Source organism: Pelophylax lessonae (assembly GCF_965119305.1).
Source record: "Pelophylax lessonae genome assembly, chromosome: 1".
Lineage (NCBI taxonomy): Eukaryota > Metazoa > Chordata > Amphibia > Anura > Ranidae > Pelophylax > Pelophylax lessonae.
This window is the reverse complement of record NC_138768.1, coordinates 674,547,316-674,568,163: the sequence shown is the minus strand read 5'-3', so window position 1 is coordinate 674,568,163 and position 20,848 is coordinate 674,547,316. Positions and strand designations below refer to the sequence as shown.

Sequence of the window (20,848 nt, the reverse complement as noted above, 5' to 3'; positions counted from 1 at the left end):
CTCAATTGAGTATAAGGTGGAGGGGGGGAGGGGGGAGCTGCACACTGAAGGTTTTTTACCTTCAGGCATAGAATGCATGAAAGTAAAAAATCTTCTGCCTTCATAGCCACTTTAAGATTTTAGGGAAGTCTTTAAAGGGCCACTAAACCTAAACCACAAGCAAAATATCCACACATAAAAAAAAGGGTCTTAAAAGGTGTGAATACATTGTGTTTCTTATATTCCACTTTCATGAGAAGTTTTGACCCTTCCATTGAAGGTTCAGAAGATTTAAGATTTTAAGGTTTTTGATTCTCCTTCCTTTACACCTTGTGTAATAATCAAATATTTAGATGAAAATCCTGGCCACAATTGAGTCCAGGTTGCTTTGGACAACAAGAATTAGCATGCTTTTCTTCACTGAGTCTATAAAAAGTGTATTATTTTTGGCCAGACACACATCTTGTAGACTTACTTTGAGTGTAAGGAACAGCAAGGCATGACCAGTTTACAACACAAATAAGCAGGAGGTGGCGCCTTGCATATGTAATTAGCAAACATAATAGCAAACTATATAGAGAAACACATTGATATAAAAACATTTACAGAATAATCTGTTTCATTTGCAGTTCTAAAAAAAAATAAGACTCCTTCAGACTTTTTTGGCCTGTAGCAGTATGTTTCCACACACAAAATTTAATGTATGGTATTCAGCTTATGAATGTAGTTTGCATTAACCCTTTCCCCCTGACTGTACACATACTGTATATGCTTCCATATTGAAGTGGATCTTTCTCCATGAGGCCGCATATATGCATACAGAGACCGGGATGTCACGGAGAGCCCTGGGTCTTGTACTAAAGATCGGGAACTTGGAGTCCTGGTTCCTGATCACCTGATCGTTTTATAGCCTCTGAATCGCGATCACAGTGATCAGTCAGTGTGCAGCCTGCCTCTGGGATTTTTCCCTTTAAAATGGAGAGAAGGATACATTGTGTCTTTCTCTCCTTTCTAGGGGAAAAAATGTAAACAAGCAAGTCTGTAAAAAAAAATAAATAAATGTAGAACCCTACAGGTAGGTGCTAGGTAAAGTATAGTGGGCCTTGGCTGCCTAACAGCAGAGCCATGTTTTCAGCTGGCTGTCATGTCTCCCAGGTGTGTCTGCTGAGAGGGGAGTCTCCCCGCTGGCTCCATGAGAGGATTCTCATTGGACAGTGGAGGAAACCAAATGAGAGACATGCTCAGGCCTGTATCTACCCCAGAAGGCAGATTCTGCTGTAGAGGATTCTGGGAGTGGGTATAAGTTCTGAGGGAATGCATGACACAGCGTCTTTGGTGGAAAGCAGAGTCCCAGGAGGGAGAGTACGTCTGTCTCTCCTCCTCTCAGAGGAAGCGGGTGTCCCGGGTGGCAGCCTGGGAATCCAAAGAGTGTGAAGCTGAGCTGCAGAGGGGATCCGGTGTGCCAAGAACCAGTGGAGAGAGAGAGGGGTCCAGTTCCAGGAAAGCCTACAAAGGTCATGAGTATTGTGGACTGCCCCTGGGGGTCTGCCTAGTGTCAGAGGGGACCACTCCGGAGAAGGTTCTAGGGATCCAGGAGTCAGCTAGGTTGAAGGGTTAAAGGGGGTGCCTAATCAGAGGACCCTGAAGTATTGGAGGGGGTACCTAGGTAGAGGACCCTGAAGTTTTAAAGGGGGCGCCTGTAGTTTGGGCCCTGAAGAGTCAGTGTACAGTGTGAAGTGTACAAGTTAAGAGTTGCAGCAGCACAAGTATCTACACAGAGCTACCTCAGCCAGTGCAGGGCTGGAGGGAGCTGTTCAGTAACTTTTGAGCCAAAGCAGATTCAGGAGTCAAGTGTTCTACAGTCCTGGATCTTCTGAATTAAAGTTGAGGTTCCAGCACAGTTTCAGTACTACAGTATCTATAGGTTTCAGGAAGCACTGGTCGGCATTCAGCTGGCGTCAGGACAGCGCCAAGAGGCATTTTTCTTCAAGTGTCCCAAAGTGTACTTAGTTGAGCCAGAGGAGTATCCCACTAATTCCCTTCTCCCATCCCCTAAATACAATAAAATAAAACAAACCAAAGATGCCGGAATGGTCATTGTCTCAGTTCTCACACCTGGGTTCACAGCTCAAATGTGTTACCGGTAACAATGGCAGACTAATCTTAGGCTCAAGGCCTAGAAATCCTGCTACATAAATAAATAAAGAAAAATAAGAAAGAAAGAAAAAAAATAGCTAGATCAAAGTTTTATCTAGGTCAGTGTCAGGGTTAGTGTTGGCGGTCAATGTAAGGGTCAAAGGTGAAGATCAGGGTCAAGGGTCAAAACGCTTTTTAAAATTAGTATTAGTGTCAGTTAGTGTCAGTGTGTTTTAGGCTTGGTTCACACCTATGCAGTTTGCTTTTGATCTGTTTCTGTAGTTCCTTTTGTGGTGCATTTTGCCGTTTTGCACACACGTTTTTGACACATTTTTCACGCGTTTCTTTGATGCGTTTTGCATGCTTTTTTTTTTTTTGTTGTTGGATGGATTAAAAAATGCAAAACGCAAATTGCGGTACAATCACAGCAAAATGCGGCAAAAACGCACTACATGCTTTTCTTCAGGTTCTCCATTGATAGAACCAAAAACGCACCATTTTGCTTTTAAAAACATCCCTGACCATTTCCAAAAACGCAGCGGCTGAAAAAAGCATATATATGAACGTGCCATATAGGAAACCCTGTTAAATGGTCTGTAGTGCGTTTCTCCAAAAAGCATTAAAAATTGCATAGGGGTGAACTGAGCCTTAAAGTGGTTGTAAAGGCAGAAGGTTTTTTTTTATCTTAATGCATTCTATGCAATAAGTAGCAATAAGCAGTGCCATCTTAAGAGCATTAAAGGTCCCAGGGCAATGCAGTGCACTGGGGCCCTGCCTGCACAATCACCCACGAGAATAAAAATGCAAATTATCGATAAGGCTATATTTATTGGTACAGCAGTTCCAGGCTTCCAAGTTCGGCGGCTGGGTCCGGTGAACACACGCATGGATAGGAGTCAGACTCGACTGTCCTGTGTGTGCCTGTTTTCGTGAGGCGGACAGGCATTCCTGCAGTTGTGGGCTCCCCCTCCACGGCCCAAGTGGCCTGACAGCAGCGCAGGGCCGATAGGCGCTTGCCACCTGCTAAGTTCGGCAGCGGGAAGCACTCAGAAGTCGGGACTAATGCTTGGCTGAGGCTGGGTCGCTGGGCAGGTGGGGCCCCCCCCCCCCCCCCGGCAAGTGGGACCCTTGGGCAACTACCCAATGAGAAGCTTTTATTATTTCCTGTAACATAATGACGTGTGTGTGTGCACAATTCGCTATGAATTCCTGTATATTGTGTTAGCTGAAAAACACATCTAATAGTTTGCTGAAGTTATCTACATTCTCCACTGATACCATTATGTGTGGAAGTACTGCTCTAACAGTAAAGAACTCCTTATGCAGTTTAACATTGAATCACTTCTCATCAAAATTCAGTGTGCGTAGGGTTTTTCTTCTTTAGAGACCTTAGATTAACCACTTCCCGCCTGCCATCCCACCGTTGAATAACACGGCTCCACCTCAATCTTGGTAAAGAGCCGATACCAATGTGATCGGCTGTGTCCAATAACAGCCAGTCACATGTAAATGCGGAAGTGCCATTTATCGGTGCTCCTCGCCTCACGCTGTCAGAGTGTGGCGAGGAGAGCCGATCAGCAGCATCTCCTTGAAGGGATGACCAGGACAAATAATCAGGGAAATCATCACTGCCCTGATTACAGTAAAGCCCCAGCAGTGCCCATCAGTGACACCAATCAGTGAACATCAGTGACACCAATCAGTGCCCATTAGTAACCCTAATCAGCGCTCATTAATGATCCCAGTCAATGCTCATCAGTGCCTGCTTATCAGTACTGCCCATCAGTGATGCCCATCAGTGCCCAGCAGTGCCAATCAGTGCTGCCCACCAGTGCCACCTATCAGTGCCCATCAGTGCCACCTATCAGTGCCGCCTATCAGTGCTCATCAGTGCCTCCTCATCAGTGCTACCTAATCAGTGCTTTTCAGTGCTGCCCATCAGTGCCCATCAGTGATGCCCATTAGTGCCCATCAGTGCCACCCACCAGTGCTGCCTTTCAGTGCCCACCAGTGTCACCTATCAGTGCCACCTATTAGTGCTCATCAGTGGCTCCTCATCAGTGTTACCTAATCAGTGCCCTTCAGTGCTGCCTCATCAGTGCCCATAAGTGCCATCTCATCAGTGCCAATCAGTGCAGCCTATAGGTGCCCATCAGTGCCGCCTCATCAGCGCATATCAGTGAAGGGGAAAAATTACTTATTTACTAAAATTTTTTCATCAAGATTGTCAGGATTTTTTTCTTTTTTTTTTTTAACAAAAAATAAAAACCCAGTAGTGATTAAATACCACCAAAAGAAAGCTCTATTTGTATGGCAAAAAAAATGATTAAAATGTAATTTGGGTACAGTGTTGCATGACCGCGCAATTGCCATTCAAAGTGTGACAGTGCTGAAAGCTGAAAATTGGCCTAGGTAGGAAGGGGGTAAAAGTGCCTAGTATGTAAGTGGTTAAACAGTTTTTCTTGTTACTATAGTCACCATTGATAGATTTGAATATTGTGCTTATATCCCCTACTTAACAATATGTTTCATTTTTGTAGTTGTTCTTGAAAACGGAGGTCCTCCAGGCACTTATTTGTTTCATTGACCTTCTCTGAATTCTCTCCAGTAGTAAAGTAGTGGGTGGAATTATAATTTAATCTTTTGAACAAATGCTCTTTTTAATTATTATTATTAATAATATTATACAGGATTTATATAGCACCAGCATTAGTGCATGATAGTCATCTGTTAGTCATGGGATTATATGATATTGGTAATTGTGTTGTGTACAAGGAGTCCAGGACCCCCAGATATTTTTAAATCATTGATTCCCCTAGAGGATCTCCCTCAATAAGTATCTTGCGTATATTTTTTAGGCCCCAAGTGTAGCTTTACATTTTTCAATATTAAGCGTCATCTGCTTTCCTGCCCCCCAATTTTATCAAGGTCTTCTTGAAAAAGCAGAGCTGAGCAGGTGGATGGCAGCTCTGTCTCCGCGCTATGTGCAGAGACAGAGCTGTCAGGTCCCCGCTGTTCTCTATGGGGGAATCGGATGAGAATGGACGCCTGTCTGTTCTCTTCCGATCCAATCCGATCCGATCCACTGATCCACTGGATGGATGGAAAATAGGGTTTCCATCCGTCCAGATTTGACGGACCGGAGCGGATGTCAGCGGACATGTCTCCACTGACATCTGATACCCCATAGAGATGGCATCCATTCAGATCCGCTTGAAAAACTGACATGCAGATCTGAACGGTCCGCTAGTGTGAAAGGTCCTTATTGTTACTCCTCTGATTATTTAGAAAAAAAGCCATTTTGAGAGTCAACATCATCATTTGGTTTGTTAAATTATTTCAAGGACAGCTGCTGGGAACTGGGCCTATTGACATAAGCATGCCCTAAGAACTACACTCTAAATGCTCATTCTCTACACACAATGGGGTTGATTTACAAAAACTAGAGAGTGTAAAATCTGGTGCAGTTGAGCAAGGTAGTCAATAAGCTTCTAAATTTAGCTTGTTCAATTAACCAGTTGCAGACTCTGAGCATGCTGGACACTCCCCAAAAAAGTAATTATTGTACATAGGGCATGTCTAGTACATCCAGTCCTTCTGCCCTGCTGCCGGGATCTTCCCTGTCTTATGGCAATTAAGCTCTGATGAATCATAGCTGCATTGCTAAGAAAACATTGGAAGTCGCGGCAGCAGGAGCTGTAAAAAAAAAAAAAAGCATTCTGGAAATGTTTATCAGCAACATTGCTCAGCCGCTAATACAGCAAGATACAAAGAAACATTGTTTCATTTTGTATCATTCTGCTTATTCTTTATCAAGAGGATGAACTCTGATCTGCAGATGAAGTCAGTTAAAGCAACCTGACAAGCAAAAAAGTCATTTTTTTTGCTTAATAAAATGTTCCTCGTTATTAACACTTAGTTTACTCTAATCAGCCCTAATTAACTCCTTATTCTCCCATTCAATTATAATTTTCCTGGTGATTTTTTTTAACTAATAATATTTAAACTTTTTTTATGTTTTTTGTTTGTTTTGTTCAATAATATTTTTACACCTTTTCCATATATTTACACGTATCACACTGAAAAAAGTGCACAATTGAAAAAAACCTGCTTTGCTTCATTTGTAAGTAACTTTATAAGTTTTAATAGGAATCATAATTTTAGTGTTTAGTGTAAATATTGGTCTAAATTGATGAAGTTATTAGATTTTTAAAAAAAATTTTTATTGGATATGTTTTATAGCAGCAATTAAAAAATATTGTGTTTTTTTTTTTTTCAAAATTGTCAGTCGTTCTTTGTTTCCAGCACAAAAACAAAACCCTCAGAGGTGATCAAATACCACCAATCAAAAGCTCTATTTGTGGGAAAAAAGAACATCAATTTTATTTGGGTACAGTGTTGCACGGCTGCGCATTTGAAAGTTAAAATAATGTGGCCTGGTCATGAAGGGGGGTACACATTTCGGAGGTGAAGTGGTTAAAAAGGACAAAGTACAGAATAAAATGCACACTTTTTATGTGCAGTAACACTATTTATTTTTAAAATTAACACTACTTAAAAAAGAAAAAGCATCTTTTGTTTAGTTTCATTATGTTTAAATGTCTAAGGATTGTGAACAAAAATATTTGCTGCAGGACAATATTCACAAAATGAAAGCCTTGTTTGTCCTTAAAAAAGCAATATATGTATTACGTTGAATTATTGCCCAATAAAAAGGCTCATAGCAGAGATTTGAAAAATGCTCTGGTCCATAAGAGGTGAACAGTTGTGAGAGTCAAAGTAGTTAACAATTAACTAAATAAAAAACAATAATAAAAAAAAAAGAACCCTGGAAGCTGATTGGTTTCCTTTCAAAGTTGCACCAGATTTTGCACATTCCAGATTTAGTAAATCAACCCAATAAAGTCAAGGCAACAGCTTTGTTTTTCTGGAAAACAAACCAATGTATGCCTGTTTAGTTGGACAGAGAGGATGGGGTAAAGACAGGGGCTGACTGGCAACTTTCGGCCCAGGAGGCAAGTACAAAGCAGAGGCCCATGGTGTAATGACTCGGCCGCCGTCCCACTCTCCCTCTTCCCAGCCTCCTCCTGACCCCCATTCCAGGCTGAAGCATTGCTCTAGGTACTCTCTACTCACCGGCTAAATCCAGGTTCCCGACCTGGTCAGCAGGGGGGAGTAGGACAGCTCAGTCGAGGTTGCCTGGGGGAGGAGAGTCTCCAGTGGGGCATGGAACCGGCCTCGCTCAGACACAGTTTACACTATCCATATTGGGGGGGGGGGAGGTCTGTGCTCTGTCCTTGTCTTCATCCCACACTCAGTAAGTCAGCAGTGGGGACTTTTTACTTCTCTTCGCCAGGAATCCTTTTGACATGTCTGCAGCAGAAGCGTTGCAGCCTTTTTATGGAGCATCAGAGTGGCCCGGGGGGCAGTTGCCCCCCTGCCCCCTGGCCCAGTCCCCCCCTGGGTAAAGATGAGGTTCGTAGTCCAGCAGACAGGGCTGACCATTGTCAGGATTTCAGTGTAGGAAAAGCACTGTTTGCCAGTCCAAACAGAAGGGAGCCCTTGCTGCAGATTAGCAGGTATTTTCTGTACATGTAGTATTTTGAAAATGACAAAACATTGGGAAATGTGAATGTATTGCAGAAATTTATTGAATATGCCTTATCCTTATTTGCCCAGACATACACTTTAACTTTGCTATAACTTGAAGATTCCAGTTAACAGCTGTTCTTACATTGTTTCAAAAAGGCACAATGATGAATGGTAGCCCCCTTAGTTAGCAGCTGCATGTGCACTTTTTTCTCTAGTTATTTTGACTTCCTTTGAAAAAAGGTCAGCCCTAGAAATCTGTGCTTGCATAGTTTAATTGGAATGAAAACTTTGTGTTACTTCCAAATTCAAAATCAAATATATAAATCTTACACTGTCAATGGAGAAAACTGTCCTGCTGTGGATTATAGTACAGATGTACTATACAAATCATGGTAACTGCAGTCATTTAATTGATTTGTAAAAACATAGGAAGCTTCAAGAATCTTTGGGTCAGTTAAAGAAAAACTGAAGACACACAGAAAATAAGGTGGGATTTTAGTGGAGAATCTGCAGAGAATCCCACAGTTTGTGATTATTATGTTCTTTGATGCTAAACAAGTTGGACACATTTGCATGTGTATACAGTATATTCAAGCAAATTAAATAGTGCCAATTAGCTTTAATTTCAATTGAATTAACTCATTCCTTTTCCCAATATTCTGGATTTTCTATGATGGACATCTTTAAGTACTAAATTTTTTAGGCCAAAAATCCTTAACCACTTGCCTACTGGGAACTTTCACGCCCTTCCTTCCCAGGCCAATTTTCAGCTTTCACTTTTAATGACAATTGCATGGTCATGCAACACTGTACCTGAACTAAATTTTTATCATTTTTTTGTAGGGAGATAGAGCTTTTTTTTTTTGGTTGTGCTTAATAACCACTGTTTTTTTTTTGCTAAACATAGGAAAACATTTTGAAAAAAAAAGTTTATTTTAGTTTCTGTTATAAAAAGTTGTGAAGAAGTAATTTTTCTCCTTCACTGATGTGCGCTGATATGGCTGCACTGATGAGCACTAATAAGGCAACACTAATGAGGCGGTACTGATGGGTACTGATGAGGCAGCACTGATGGACAATGATGAAGCTGCACTGGTATGCAGCACTGATGGACTCTGATAGACGGCACTGATGGGCAGCACTGGTAGGTGGCACTGATGGGCACTGATAGGTGTCAATGATAGGCGGCACTGATAGGCATCACTGATAGGTGGCACTTATAGGCATCACCGACAGGCATTACTGATGGGCACTGATTGGCAGCACTGGTGGGCACTGATTGACAGCACTGGTTGGCAATGTTGGGGTTACACTGATCATCAGTGCACTGAAGATCAGTGCCCTGATTGTCAGTGCAGATGTCCCCTGTGTGGATTTGCCAGTTTTCGGCTCTCCTCACGCACTGTCAGCGTAAGGGGAGGATTGTCAATAATCAGCAAATCCTGTTTACATCCATGATAGCTGTGATTGGACACAGCTGATCACATGGTAAAGAGCCGCCATGATTGGCTCTTTACCTCGATCACAGATTACTGCCAATGCATGCCGCAGGGGGCGCATGGGCAGTGCGAGCATGGAAAGGACGTCCTATGATGGCCTCCCAGCAAAGTGCAGCTGCACTGTAGCCATCATTCGGCTATAGCATGGTCGCAAAGGGGTTAATCATGGTTCCTGATAGAGGCCAAAAGAAATTCTGTCAACACTAAAGAAGGAAAGCTGAAACCTATAACTCACATTGCATTTATTTTTTTGAATCTGAAGTTTACTTGTGGATTTTATTGCACAGTTAAATTGGTCCATCTTGGATCAATATAAGTATGTATGCATGCATGCATGTAATGTATGAAATCTTAAAGCTGATGGACCTCTGTGGAAGCAGAGAATCACTAAAGTAGTCACTGCTACCACAGTGATTGCCATTATCTTCCTAGGGCCATGCCAAACAGCTGCCCTGCTGCATAGTAACCACAGGGGATTGCTCGCTCAACACAGGAGGCATTCATAGGATGTATTGCATTTTTCTCAATTAATGCAGGACTTTTTATAATTGGCCAAAATGGAGATTGTAAGGTCACCACCCCTCCTCTCTACATTGTTCAATCAGAAAATGCCTTTCATTCAATGAGAAAAAATACAAGGTGTTCTGTGAATAGCGCTTGTGCCAAGCAAGGGACTCCCTGTGGTTACAATGCAACGGGGCAACCTCTGCACACGACCTGGAAAGGAGCTGCTGTCCCTGTAGTAGAGGAGACCACTACAATGATTCTTGGCTTCCACAATGGTCCCATATGCCTACCAAGCAGAACAAATTTAACTACTAAGTAAAATACATACCTGAAGTTCAGTTTTAATAAGAAATACATTGAACATTTTTTTATGCCCTTTGAAACACGCTTTTCTAGTCAAATATAAAAACTCTACAGCCATCAGCTTAATGACTGATGAATTCTAGACAGCTCTAAAAGTTCTTGAGGTAACTGTTTTTTGTATGCAATCTTGTTCTGGTCTAAACACAACCCTACCCCTTAAAGGCTGCCTTTTGACTGGAGCAAATTCAACACACTGAAATAGCAGTTTGAATGGTCAGTCAGGGGGTATGAGAGTAAATACGCCATGCAATGCTGGATACAATGCTGCATTCTTTCTCTTATTTAAATAGATACCATAAGCCAGATAAATTTCACACTAACAAGGGCACAAAAAACATTAATACATACAAAGAACTTACAAGATCAGCTGCTTTCTAGTTTAACCCAACTTAGTATGACTCTTACTGTAAAGTAATAAAGTGATCTATCTCAAAGCAATGATTGTTCTCCGCTGTGCACTTTCCATTAATCAGTTCTTTACTGGCAAGAGAAAACACACTTTTTGTTGAAATAATTAGGTAATTTTCTTGCTCAGTAAAGAACCTAGAGGCAATAAGTACTTTAATGCATAAACACAATGTGTAAAATGAATGCCTTATACCAAGGAAAACCTAAATAATTAATCTAGGCATGCAGTATGTCATTTTGGGGACTTGTCTTATATTTACAAGCACAGAGAAATTTGGAAACAATAATAAAAAATATATCTTGGTGTTAAAAATGTTCTGTAAAGAAAATGTTTTAAAGTAGAACTATAGGCATAACGTTTTATTTTTTTATTTTGGATAGAGTAAAGGAGGGTTAAAACCTTTGTCAGATTTTTTTTTTCCACCATCTGTGACCCATTACAGAGATTTCCCTTCACTTGCAATATATCTATATATATCTATATATATATATATATATATATATATATATATATATATATATGTATATATATTATAAAAACGTCTCAGGCAAGTGTGGAAAAAATCTGTCAATTTGGAATACTTTCAGAAATAGAAGTGTTAATAGTTTGTTGTTATCAATTACCAAAATAGAAAGTAAATGAACAGAACAGAAATCCAAATCATATCAGTTTTTGGGTGACCATCCTTTGCCCTTAAGGAGGACAATGATGACCCCATCATTGTCTTGCTGCAGAATAAATGTGGGGCCAATCCAGGGGCGTAACTGCAGGGGTTGCAATTGCAACCAGATCCCATGTTCCAAGGGGCCCCTGTACACCTGGATAGGAGGGGGGGGGGGCAGCATGTAGAGAAATCACTGTCCACCTGGAACCACTAAGGGGTCAGTAAATATGTCATTTACCAGCTCCTTCCTTTTCTGTTTGGACAGAGTCATAGTCAGTGACATTGTAAAATAATAAAATAAAATTATAAAAAATAATACAATTAAAATACCAAAAAATAGAAACTACTGACACCAGTGGATGAACTTCCAGGATCGCAAAGGTAACACTTGGGACCAGGCCCTGGCATTCCACCACCATGGGGAGGCCCCAAGATGGCAGGAAGGGGGCCCACTGCAGAACTTGTGAAAGGGCCCCGCAATGAGAGTAAAGGGCCCCAGGATCAGTGGGAAGAGCCCCAGGCCTCTGGGCCAATCAAATGCCTCCCTGATGCTATGGGATAATGGATTAGTATCTGCTGGTATTTGTCAGCATTGAGGACACCATTTATCCTGACCAAATCTCCAACTCATTGATCCTTATCAAATCGACATCTTATTGTACCGCTCTTCAGCGCTTCAGCAAACAAACTGCCTCCTGCTACAGCCAAATATTAAAATTTTGACTCATCAGTCCAGAGCACCTGCTGCCAATTTTCTGCATCCCAATTCCTACATTTTTGTGCATTGTTGAGTCGCTTAGCCTTGTTTCCACGTCAGAGGTATAGTTCTGTGCTGATGGCACTGCTGGACATCTTCTGATGTCGAAGGTAAGTAAGCATGATGTACAGTATCTCACAATAGTGAGTACACACTTTTCACATTTTTGTAACTATGTTATTATATCTTTTCATGTGACAACACTGAAGAAATGACACTTTGCTACAATGTAAAGAATAACAGTATAAATTTGCTGTCCCCTCAAAATAACTCAACCCACAGCCATTAATGTCTAAACCGTTAGCAACAAAAGTGAGTACACCCCTAAGTGAAAATGTCCAAATTGGGCCCAAAGTGTCAATATTTTGTGTGGCCACCATTATTTTCCAGCACTGCCTTAACTCTCTTGGGCATGGAGTTCACCAGAGCTTCACAGGTTTCCACTGGAGTCCTCTTCCACTCCTCCATGATGACATCACAGAGCTGGTGGATGTTGGAGATCTTGCGCTCCTCCGCCTTCCATTTGAGGATGCCCCACAGATGCTCAATAGGGTTTAGGTCTGGAGACATGCTCGGCCAGTCCATTACTTTAGCAAGGCAGTGGTCATCTTGGAGGTGTGTTTGGGGTCATTATGTTGGAATACTGCCCTGCGGCCCAGTCTCCGAAGGGAGGGGATCATGCTCTGCTTCAATATGTCATAGTACATGTTGGCATTCATGGTTCCCTCAATGAACTGTAGCTCCCCAGGGCTGGCAGCACTCATACAGCCCCAGGCCATGACACTCCCACCACCATTTTTGACTGTAGGTAAGAAACACTTGTTTTTGTACTCCTCACCTGGTTGCCAACATACATGCTTGACACTATCTGAATCAAATAATTTTATCTTGGGCTCATCAGACCACAGGACATGGTTTTAGTAGCCCATGTCCTTAGTCTGAGAAATAAATGTATAGCATCTGCGCAAATAAAAATGTAAAGGCAGCTAGCAAAAGAAAGACATAATTCCTTGGCATACAAAAATACAAAAGTTGCAGTGCCTCGAAAGAAATAACAGTCACTTAGCTTTAAAAAACAGTCTGGACTCGAGTCATAAAGGTCTCTCAAACAGAACAGTTGTGGCCTGTCCAGTGAATAGCACATAGGTTCAATAATCCTCCATAGGTCCCTCAGGAGTGGAACATGCAATTAAATATACAGAGATCCAACATAGTGTAACTCCGTAAAGGTTAGCACAATAAGCTAGTGGGGGAGGGTCACATCCATGATGGAAAAAGTAGTACTGTTTTGATATAGTGACACTCTTCCTGCTTCCCCCATACAGTGCACACCCACCGGCTACTTATGTAGAATCAGTGTATAGGGAACCAGGACAGGCACGCTCTGGGAACTTATTTCCTCGGGCACTCACCAGCAGATAACAACACTCCCATATGTCAAAATAGAGACCAAGGATTAAAACCCAATAGCTTTTTATGCAGATAAATAAAAGAACACCGTTTACTCACATCAGTCACGCCACTGTTACAGGCACATCAGCGGCGCAACAGGCAAAGGTGAACACACCCAACCCGTTTCCAACCAATCGTTGATCATCAAGGGGCTTACGTAATGCATCTCTATTAGCCCTTATATATCCACTGCACAGCCGCTCTTGATCGCGATCCATGTCCTTAGTCTGCTTGTCTTCAGCAAACTGTTTGCAGGCTTTCTTGTGCATCATCTTTAGAAGAGGCTTCCTTCTGGGATGACAGCCATGCAGATCAATTTGATGCAGTGTATGGCAATAGGTCTGAGCACTGACAGGCTGACCCCCCCCCACCCCTTCAACCACTTCAGCAATGCTGGCAGCACTCATACGTCTATTTCCCAAAGACAACCTTTGGATATGACCCTGAGCATGTGCACTCAACTTCTTTGGTCGACCATGGCGAGGCCTGTTCTGAGTGGAACCTGTCTTGTTAAACCGCTGTATGGTCCTGGCCACTGTGCTGCAGCTCAGTTTCAGGGTCTTGGAAATCTTCTTATAACCTAGGCCATCTTTATGTAGAGCAACAATTCTTTTTTTTCAGATCCTCAGAGTGTTCTTTGCCATGAGGTGCCAAGTTGAACTTCCAGGGACCAGTATGAGAGAGTGAGAGCGATAACACCAAATTTAACACACCTGCTCCCCATTCACACCTAAGACCTTGTAACACTAACGAGTCACATGACACCGGGGAGGAAAAATGGCTAATTAGGCCCAATTTGAACATTTTCATGTAGGGGTGCACTCACTTTTGTTGTCAGTGGTTTAGACATTAATGTCTGTGTGCTTAATTATTTTGAGGGGACAGCAAATGTTCACTGTTATACAAGATGTACACTTATTACTTTATGCTGTAGCAAAGACAAATTTCTTCAGTGTTGTCACATGAAAAGATATATTAAAATATTTACAAAAATGTGAGGGGTGTACTCACTTTTGTGAGATACTGTATATATATATATTTGTTTTTATTTTCATAACTAGCTGTTAAACTTATTTTCACTGGGTGGTAAAGAAGGGGGGACTAAGGGACTAAACATATCTAGTATGTCCAGGTATTAATGCTATATTAAATGGTAAATTGCTGATGCTGAATAAGACTGGTGGATAGACAGTATAGACAGCAGAAACATGTTAGGCATTCAGATGAATAAGGACAGAATTGTATAATAAAAATATAAGGGTCTGATAGTTACTGTTAAAACAGTCAAATTGCAGTGATGAAATCAAGACCTAGATTCTGAAAAAAGGAAAATCTTTACAGGTCTGTTTTTAATAATTGTATTTATTTGTTTATTTATTATAGTGCTTATTGTTACATTTCTCTAATAGGATCATAGCAATCACAACTTTACAAGAGAACTTGTTATTGGCTGACATTAAGTTTAAATAAAGAAAAAAAAAATAATATTCACCCATAAAGCAGAAAGTGATGGTGTATATTTTTTCTTCAGCTCATATCCCTCATATTGTACAAATTGTAATCAAGTATATTGTGGATATCATCATGCAGTCAATACTAAAAAGTAGAAAGGTGATGATCATAGAGGGTACATGTGTGCAAGAAAAAACAGTATCTACTGTTTTGGGAAAAATGTGATCCTAACCTCATATATACGCTTTATGCCTAAGTATGGCATACACAGAAAAGCATTTGATTTTTGCTTCTTTATGTATCTTCCACCCAAGGTCATGATTCAATTTAAAATTTGTAATACTATTGCTGAAATCTCTTTGAAATGTATTTGAAATGCTGTGTGGTAATTTCATCGATACATCATTTTTTACATTAGTTAGTCATTTGATATTTTCAGTTTTCAAGGTGGAGTCAACTTCACATTAGTGGGATGTCCAATAAACTAATATAGGCAAGGTGGTCAGGTGTCCACAAAATTTTGGCCATATAATGTACCTGTCATTACTAATGTATATAAGTTCTACCAAGTGCACTAAGGGACATGAATCTCCTACTTGCAGAATGCATGGCAATCACATTGACTTTCCAGGCACCACTTTACACCTTGTGCAAGAAGAAATAGTAAAATACGCTACCATCCTATACGTAGAACAGCTTCAAAACAAGACAAGGGTTTAGTCTCTGCTGCCATCTAGAGCACTGCGAAAGACAAGTCTTTCACTCTCGCCTTGCAGTTTGGTAGTCTCAAACGTCAGATTTTTTTTTCTTTTTTAGATTGCTAAAAATAAAAAAGAATAATGGGCTTGACATACTGTATTAAAATGGTAATACTACGAAATGTTATTTCCCTGGCTAAATAGGTTCAGATGTTCCAATCTCATCTTTCATTTTTTTCGGGCATGCTTGAACCTGTCTGGTGGCTGCTTAGAAATAGCATTGCTTTGTGTTGATGTGAGGGACTGTAACTTGAATACTAAGAATGATATAGAAATCTTACAGAGAAAGAAAATTGCATTGGTATGCTGTGACAGATTTTACCAAGTAAATGGAAAATCCCATATTAAAGTCTCCAGTAATGATTTGACAAATGAAAATCCCTATGTGCCTTTTCTGAATGTATTTTAAAAATGCTTGCTTTTTGGTTTACTAAAATATATATTGTTTGTTACATATATATTCCGGGATTGGAAAGAGGGACAACTATTAGCAAAAGTATGTAGACAAAAAATACACCCCTGCCAAACCCGTGTTATCTGGGGAGATAAATTACTAAAAATAATTGGGTTAAACCACAAGTACTTTTTTACCACTACTATTCATTTATACTGGCTTTTTACATTTCCAAATGCAACCGTTTATAAATTGTATGAAAGATTTAGCACTGTTATACACTTTTTGATAGCTAAATAGGGCATTTGTATAGAACATGTATACTGTATACATTCGACCAAAATGAGAAGGAAATAGATAGACTTTGTTCCAGAAGAGGAACAGTCCCTCTAAATTATGTACAGCAATGCATTTCCTGCTTTGCTGTAGTTAACAGAAAATTGCAGTTGCCCACCAGTTGAATGTCTAACTACACTGGTTATGCTGAAAAAAAAAAAAAATATTTTACAGTTCCTTTGCTGGAAGAGTGACATCTTAGTTAGTTTTCAGATTTTAATTTTTTTAGGTTTTCCAAATGTAAAAACATATTTTACTTTACCTTTATTTACAGAAAATGGGAAGAAGGTGAACGCACCCACTCCCGCAACACAGCGCTTGCTGAAAATAGACAAAAAGTGCTTAAACACAATCATGAGTGCAGGATTGAACTCAAATAACCCCCAAATTAAAAAATGTCTAGAATGTGGATGATGTATTATGTGCACACATAAATAAATAGATAGAAAGGTACAAAACTATACTATAAATATCACACAATACATATGAATTGATGTATATACACTATAAATAAAGTGAAATTATCATTGGGCAATTTGTAAACAAACTATACTATAAATGACACTAAGTGCATGTAAATAAATATATGTACACCTTAATGGGATAAATAAATAAAATAGAATAAAAATGCCACAAGGTGTGACGTCTTCATTCCATTTTCTGAAGATGTCCCACCTTGTGGTGAAACAAGTTCATTTGGAACGCACGCCAATCATGTGACAGCGAGTCCCATTTTCTGTATATATTTTTTGCCATGGCAGGTGGGGGCCACAGCAGCTGCTTATATTTACATTTATGTTTACACTTATTTTAGAATCACATTCTAATTATCTTAATTATTTTTTATATATCACAGATTTTATTTATTTTTAGTTTTCTTTATATTTATTAGTTTCCTGGTGCGGGTGATTATCTATCTTCTTTATCTTTTATCTTGACGCACCAGCAGTTGCAGTTGTCATGCAGTTGGACACATCACTACATCAGTTACTTACAAAAGCTTAAAAAAATCCATTAGGTTAAAATAGAAAAATAATTTTACTGATGGATGCTGAATGCTAGAAAATATTTAAATCACTAATCACAGTGCTGTCCCTATAAGTCCCGGTTCACACTAGGGCGACCTGTGAGGCGACCTGGTCGCCTCACAGGTCGCCGCAGGTCGCCTCCCATAGGGAAGCTGCGGACCCGTTCTAATAGGAGCAACACAAGTCGCTCCGACCTAGAAAAAGGGTCCGGAGCTTCTTTGGGGCGACCAGGAGGCGACCGCCATAGACTTCAATGTTATGAAGTCCGTGGCGGCCGCTCCGAGGTCGCGGTGCGCTGCTCGCACCGCGACCTCGGGGGTCGCGGTGCGAAGTAGCGTCGCCCCTATGTGAACGGGGCTTAATGCTGCCACAAACACAATATATACCTTGACTGGACAAAAAAAATACTTAGTGCAAAAAATCTGCAAAACAAATGTCCCAATGCAGTCCAAAAAAATTAAACACACACAAAAAAATATATGGATAATTATATATCTATTTGCAAAGTATCATTGTGCTTAAAGTGCTCCAAAATATGACTTCATGAGGTGCACCAATGTAAAGTGCTTAATTGCTGCTATTCCTGCTTCACAGAGCTGCATGCATTGTTCTGTGCCCAGTGTCACTGCCCAAATTCTTTTGACTTTGTGCTTCTCAGCAACAAAGTATCCCAGGCTTGTAGATGTTTCCCTCCCAATCTTTGCAGGACGATACACAGCACCTCTTCTTCACCAATTCACCAGAAATCTCCTCCAATACCTTTGCATCAACTCCTCATGCCACATCCACCATGTATAGGAAGATAAGGGGGGCTTGCATAGTGTAAAAACATTTTTTTTATTAAAATAAAAGCATTCCTCTAATACATCACACTCACTTGCTTAAGGATAAAAACATGCAGTAAAACCTGGAAATGTTCCACAGACCGGAAATTATGTCACCGTGTAGTCCCATTAAACGCGTTTCGCCAGCCAATCAGGCGTCTTCACCTTTGCACAAAGTATTTTTTTTTTCCATTCAAGGTACATATTGTGTTTGTGGCAGTATGAAAGGGACAGTGCTGTGATTAGTGATTCGCAGTTGTAATAATTGCCTATAGTTCTTAGCTTGGGCACCTGATGAGCAGCTGGCAATCACAGACTAACATTCATGCTGACAGCACTGTGGTTAAGTTATCATTTAGAAAATATTCCTTCCAGCTTTTAAGAGTATATATATATATATATATGGCATATACACTCCAGTGGAAGAGGCACTTGCAGGTCTTGCATTGAAGCAACATGAACAGGTTTATTAGTCGAAGTTTTGACAAGGCACTAGTTGTCTTTCTCAAGACATCTTGAGAAAGCCAAGAATTGCTTTGTCAAAGTGTTGGCAAGCAATGTATTACATAAAGAGTGGGAATGGAACAGTAGAATTAGGGCCATTAGGAGAACATTTATTTTCAGTTTTTCCTGAGAGTTTGGTGTGAACAATTCATTCATACATACTGAAAAGCTCCAACTATTAGACATTCATATATTCTGCAGATAAAGATATGAATTATTATATGCAGTAGCTGTAATGTATTGTCACAGTTGTTATAACCCATCTTCATATTTTAAGTTGCAATTTTCTATGTGTTGTTAATATTCAATTTTAATCAAGTCTGTTTTTGCTTGTTTAAAGATTCCATGGAGCCCATTTCATACAGGATATTATCTGGTGATCTGCAAGAGATATTCTCCATAAACCCCCAGTTTGGTGTTATTACTACAGCGAAGCAGCTGGATCATGAAACTCAGCCTGTTGTTGTGCTCACTGTCCAGTCCCAGTTAGGAAACTCTCCAGCCTACAGCAGCACACAGGTGAATGTATCTATAACTGATGTGAATGACAATCCACCTGTATTTCCAAGAGAGAATGACAGAATAAGTGTGCAGCAAAACACTCCTCCTGGCAGTGCTCTGTACATAGCTCAGGCACAGGATCTTGACAGTGGATACAATGGACTTATCTCATATAGCATTGCAAGTGACAACCAGGATGTGTTTGCCATTGACCCCAATTTTGGCATCTTGTACCTCAATACCACTTTAACAATGGTGTGTGAACATATTCTGCTGATAACAGCTGAAGATAACGGACATCCTTTATTAAGTTCTATTCTTACATTAACCATCAGTGTCACAAGGCCAGACACAATTAACACTTTGACCTTTGGTAATTTAGTGCATCGAATTGAAATCAATGAAGATTTTGCAGTATATTCCAGAGTCCTGCAGGTGAAAGCATACATTGAAGGTGCACAAAGCCAGCTGTCAAGGATTATTTACTCTTTGTGGCCTGAAAGTTCGGTTCCATTTGCAATTCATCGCAATACTGGATGGATTTTCTTGCGTCGCTCTTTGGATTATGAAAGAACCAATGTGTACAATCTGATCGTAGTGGCAAGCTGTGTAGACTTTGTAGAGGAGCAAACGGCTTCTACTTCAGTAATTGTCAAGGTCTTGGATGTAAATGACAATTCCCCTGCTTTCAGTCAAACCATGTATTTTTTCACCACTGTGGAAAGTTCTAGTCCTAATGGAGTCATTGGCACAATCACAGCATCTGACAGTGACTCTGGCAAAAATGGGCAGCTTTCCTTTTACCTCTTGTCTGATGAAAATAATTTCCAAATCAGTTCTAAGACAGGTAATATATAGGCTTATCAACTATGTTGTTTTCATACTTACTTTCTGGAATAACCCATCAATAGTCAACCTAGGATTAGCATCATAGGAGACAATATTTTGCCAACCAGATGAGGCCTCATCAACACTGTGGGCAGAGATGTTTTCTCCACCTGTCTGCAAAGGCGTAAAGAAAACCATTGTTCTCCATATGCCCTGTTCACACCACAACCCTGGTGTCATGTGCAGATTTTTTCTGCGCAGAAATCTACAACATGTATGCAGTTTTCTGTGCAGAAAAAAAAAACTCACATGACATCCACATTGTGGTGTAAACAGAAGGGTAGAGAACAATGGATTGCCCTATGTCCTTGCAGAGAATTTATGTTATGAAAAAAACACCTTACATGACAGAAGTGTTATGGTCTTAAAACGACCCATAGAAAACATTTATTTTCTTTGTGTCCTTGCTGAGACCTACATAATAAATAAAGTGAGAGATGTCATCTGCACACCAAGGGTCTTATAAATTGGGTTCAAAGCTTCATTCAGCTATCACATCGTTACAGCAAACAGCAACATTTCGGAGACACACAGGACCCCTTCATCAGGCATGCATGGCTCTAAAACTTTGCTGTTTGCTGTAGCAATGTGATCGCTGAATAAAGCTTTGGAGCAATTTTGGGGACCCATGGTGTTTTGGTAAAATCTCTTGTTTTGATTGTTCGCGGTTCAAGCCGGTGGTGGCTTCAGCACCCACTTTTACATACAGCCACTTTTACAGGAACGTGTGTGCTGGGAATAGTGTGTTGGCTACATAATAAATACATACATCTCTGCACATGGTGTGAACAAGCCCAAAATATTC

The 20,848-nt window shown here is 40.4% G+C and overlaps 1 protein-coding gene across 1 annotated transcript in view; it reads left to right on the top strand.

The window, feature by feature from the left end:
- The window catches only part of DCHS2 (dachsous cadherin-related 2), a 440,911-nt gene that overhangs the window by 330,329 nt on the left and 89,734 nt on the right, over window positions 1–20,848 (top strand). Inside the window, exon 5 of the mRNA XM_082256296.1 lies at window positions 18,995–20,002. Coding sequence (XP_082112422.1) covers window positions 18,995–20,002 — 1,008 coding nt within the window. The remainder of the gene's footprint in view (window positions 1–18,994; window positions 20,003–20,848) is intronic.